The following is a 3,970-nucleotide window of genomic DNA, read 5'->3' on the forward strand; positions in this document are numbered from 1 at the left end:
ATTTTTGTAATAACTGTTGGTGTGCAAATTCAGAGGGTGTTCTGAATTTTGTATTTTGTTTGCCAAAGGTCATGTGTGTTCTTGAAGGGTTCAAGATCACCACTTTGGTGTGTGTATTGTAATCAAGGTGTTGTGATTTCATAGTGGAATTCTCAGAGGTTTTCTGGAGACTGGATGTAGCTCTTGGCTAAGAGTGAACCAGTATAAATTTACCATGTGAATCTCTCTATCCCCCATCTCTTTAAATATGTTTTTGCTTGAAGTTTATAATTGTTACTATAGATAACTGATTGTTTCGCAAAAGCAACCGATTGATTTTCTGTTGTTCCTATGAAAACTATTTTTAAATTCAGCTGAACATATTTCTGATTAATTGATTTTCCTTGGTCTTCATTGTCCTTCAAAATTTGCAAAAAAAAATTTATAAACAATTTACCCCCTATTGTTTAAGGCCTATAATTCTAACAATTGGCATCAAGAGCTACGTTCTTGAAAGTCATTCAAGTTTTGATCCTAAAATATTTTTTTCATGGCTGATAAACTATCCTTTGGGGAGGGTGCATCTATTAACATACCACCTCTGTTTTCTGGTGTGAATTACAAGTTTTGGATGGTAAGGATGAAGATCTTTGTAGAATCAATTGATAAAGGAATTTGGGATGCAATTCAAAATGGTCCTTTTGTTCCTATGCTTGAAAATGATAAAGTGGTTTCTGAAAAACCTTGGTCCCAATGGACTGAGGATGAAAGCAAAAAGGCTCAATATGATTGTATTGCAAAGAATATTATTACATCTACCTTAAGTTCTGGTGAGTTTTTGCAGGGTATCACAATGTGAATCTGCAAAGGAAATGTGGGGTACTCTAGAAGTCATTCATGAAGGAACAAATGACGTGAAGAGAGCAAGGAAGAAGAAAGGGGAAACAATTGCTGAAGTACAAAAGAGGTTTACTAATATTGTCAACCACCACATGAGTCTTGGAAAGATGTTTGAAAAAAAGGAACTCAACATCAAAATTCTTAAGTGTCTTGACAGATCTTGGCAGCCCAAGGTCACAGCTATCTCTAAGTCTAAAGATTTAACGTCTATGACCACAACTTCATTGTTTAGGAAGCTCAGAGAACATGAATTGGAGATGAACATGCTGAATGTTCAAGAAAATGAGGATAAGCATGTGAGGAACATTGCCCTGAAGATTGCTGGACACAAAAACTGTCAAGACTCAAGTGATGACAGTGAAGGAGAGACCTTGAGCTTGCTAACCAGGAAAATCAGTAAATTCCTGAAGAAAAACAGCAACAAGAATCAATCTTCCAACAGGTATAATAGTAAGAAACTTAATGATTTTAATTCTAACAAATATACCTGCTTTGAATGTAGTGAACAGAGACATATTAAAGTTGATTGCCCTAACAATGAGAATAAAGAAAGATGAGCAAGCAAGAAAGGAAAAGCCAAGAAAGTCTACATTGCTTGGCAAGATAATGAAGTTTCTTCCTCTAACTCATCTTTAGGAGATGAAGAAGCAAATCTTTGCTTGATGTCAAAAGAAGAAATGATGTAAGCAGTGTAAGTTCCAACACTTCAATTAATTTTGAAAACTACAGCCAACTTCTTGATTCTTTTAAAGGAACTCATGAAGAAGCTAATAGGCTAGTCCTTTCAAATAACCGGTTGAAAGGCTTGAATAACTGGCTGAAAAATAGAGTCAGAGCATTCATCGCTTGGTAAAAAAAATGAATTTTTCTTTCCATCCTCTCCATAAATACATTACTTTTATGAGAAAAATCAATTAATTAATGTTTTCTTAAGGTTAGGGTTATAGGCATTTTTGGAATGATGCTACTATAGGAGGTCTTAATATGATGTGACATAGTTGATAAATAACTTTGGCTTTTAAATGTTGCAAGGATTCAACTCTTGATTCATTTTGTACCGAAAAATGTTAGTATAAAGAACTTAGTCTCTTAAATAGATCTCAATACTTTTAAAAGATTAGTCTTTAATTTCATATAAAGAGATACCCCAGTGTATCTGTTAGGAACCAAGAATTATAAAGAGAAGAAAATGGGTTGATACTAGGTCTATGATTTCTGCTTTCGACATTCATGAACCAGCTTTTCAATCTCATTTTTTTCTGGTAATGAGAGTATTTGTATCGTTTGAGGTTTGGAATTGAAACTCCCTCTCCTTGAGGTAAATCACATGAACCTGTTTTCTGCAAGGTGGTAGTCCAACCAAATCATGAAAAGCATTTGTATTTATATCTAACATCCATTCCACTGTGGATGGCACCAACACAAGGTTTGCTTCATCCTTTTCTTGAATCAGATCTATAACATACCCGATATCATCTTTCTACAGTTGATGTTGATTTTGGCTTAATCCCAAGTCCCACATCGGTGGGTTCATTGTTTGGGAAGGAGGTTTGAGGGTTATAAATTAACATCTCCTCCTTCACTGTTAAATATCCCAAATTTGTAATATCTTCTCCCATAATAATAAAAGTGGGTTGTTTCAGCTGTGCTCGGAGATTAGGCTAAATTGGCCGAACTCCGTTAACAATTTTCTGGTGTGTTTTTTTCCTCTTTATCTCTTTTATTATTCCGCTCTGTTTATTCAATATTATTTGTCGGGTAGCTCTGTTAGGGTTCTGTTTTAGTAGGAAAATTACCCTTTTTTCCCAACAAGTGGTATCAGAGCCGAAGGTTCGCCCTTGGGTTGTTTGAAATTATTTGTAATATTGAATATTATATTTTGAGTTTGTAATGGCAAATCAAGAAGAAGAAGAAGCGAAGGATGTATTCAGAGTGTTGGGCTCCTCGTCATCATGGTCGAGGTTCCCGGTGTCCACTTTGAAATTGGCGGTGAAAATATTTGATGGCACTGGACATTTTGGCATGTGGCAAGGAGAGGTCTTGGACTCTCTTTTTCAGCAGGGTCTTGATATTGCTATTGAAGGAGCGAAACCAGAAGAGGTAGAGGAGAAAGACTGGAGCATCATCAACCGGTTAGCATGCGGAACTATTCGATCCTGTCTGTCTAGAGAGCAGAAGTATGCTATAAAAAATGAAACTTCTGCACACAAACTGTGGAAGGCATTGGAGGACAAGTTTATGAAGAAGAGTGGTCAGAACAAGTTCCTGATGAAGAAAAGGTTGTTTCGATTTGACTACCAACAAGGTACTACTATGAATGCACACATCACTATGTTTAATCAATTAGTAGCAAACCTGTTGAATTTAGATGTGAAGTTTGAGGATGGGGATTTGGCTTTGATGTTGTTATCATCTCTTCCTGATGAATTTGAACATTTGGAGACTACGCTCCTTCACGGGAAGGAGAATGTGTCGTTAGATGTTGTTTGTTCTGCTTTATATAGTCATGAATTGAGAAAGCAGGATAAGATGAAAACCAAATCAACGACATCAGAAGAAGCATTGGTGACAAAAGGTCGTCAGCAAAGCCATACAAAGGGGAAAAGAGGGAGGTCTAAGTCTAAAGGTCGAGACGTTGCCAAAGATGAGTGTGCTTTCTGTCATGAGAAAGGACACTGGAAGAAAGACTGTCCAAAACTGCAGAAGAAAGGGAAGGCTCCGCAAGATGCAAATGTTGCAGAATGCAAAAGTGATGTCGAATCAAATATCTCTTTAATTGTCTCGCTTTCAGCATCATCGTATCCAGATGAGTGGATATTGGATTCAGGTTGTACCTATCATATGTGTCCCATTCGGGAATGGTTCTTTGAATTTCAAGAACTTGATGGCGGGGTTGTTTACATGGGTAATGATAATCCATGTAAGACAGCTGGGATAAGTTCAATCAAGTTGCAGAATCATGATGGATCCACCAGAATTTTGCGGGATGTACGGTACGTGCCAAAGTTGAAGAAGAATCTCATCTCATTGGGGGCTTTAGAATCTAAAGGCCTAGTTGTGACGATGCGAGATGGAATTCTTAAAGCAACTC

The 3,970-nt window shown here is 36.9% G+C and overlaps 1 protein-coding gene across 1 annotated transcript; it reads left to right on the plus strand.

The window, feature by feature from the left end:
- Nucleotides 1-529: 529 nt before the first annotated feature.
- Nucleotides 530-1,436, plus strand: LOC137837940 (uncharacterized). The gene is made up of 2 exons (XM_068647128.1): nucleotides 530-726; nucleotides 824-1,436. The coding sequence occupies exons 1-2, from the start codon at nucleotides 530-532 to the stop codon at nucleotides 1,434-1,436; spliced, it is 810 nt and encodes a 269-aa protein (XP_068503229.1).
- Nucleotides 1,437-3,970: the final 2,534 nt, after the last annotated feature.

This window comes from Phaseolus vulgaris, chromosome 11 (genome assembly GCF_000499845.2).
Source record: "Phaseolus vulgaris cultivar G19833 chromosome 11, P. vulgaris v2.0, whole genome shotgun sequence".
NCBI classification, from domain to species: Eukaryota; Viridiplantae; Streptophyta; class Magnoliopsida; order Fabales; family Fabaceae; genus Phaseolus; species Phaseolus vulgaris.

Bases quoted from the DNA above. Each gene is read 5' to 3' on its own strand.
- LOC137837940 (XM_068647128.1), top strand. From the start codon at position 530: ATGGCTGATAAACTATCCTTTGGGGAGGGTGCATCTATTAACATACCA. The intron at 727-823 runs GTCCCAATGGAC...GAGTTTTTGCAG, and splicing joins GTGGTTTCTGAAAAACCTTG to GGTATCACAATGTGAATCTG.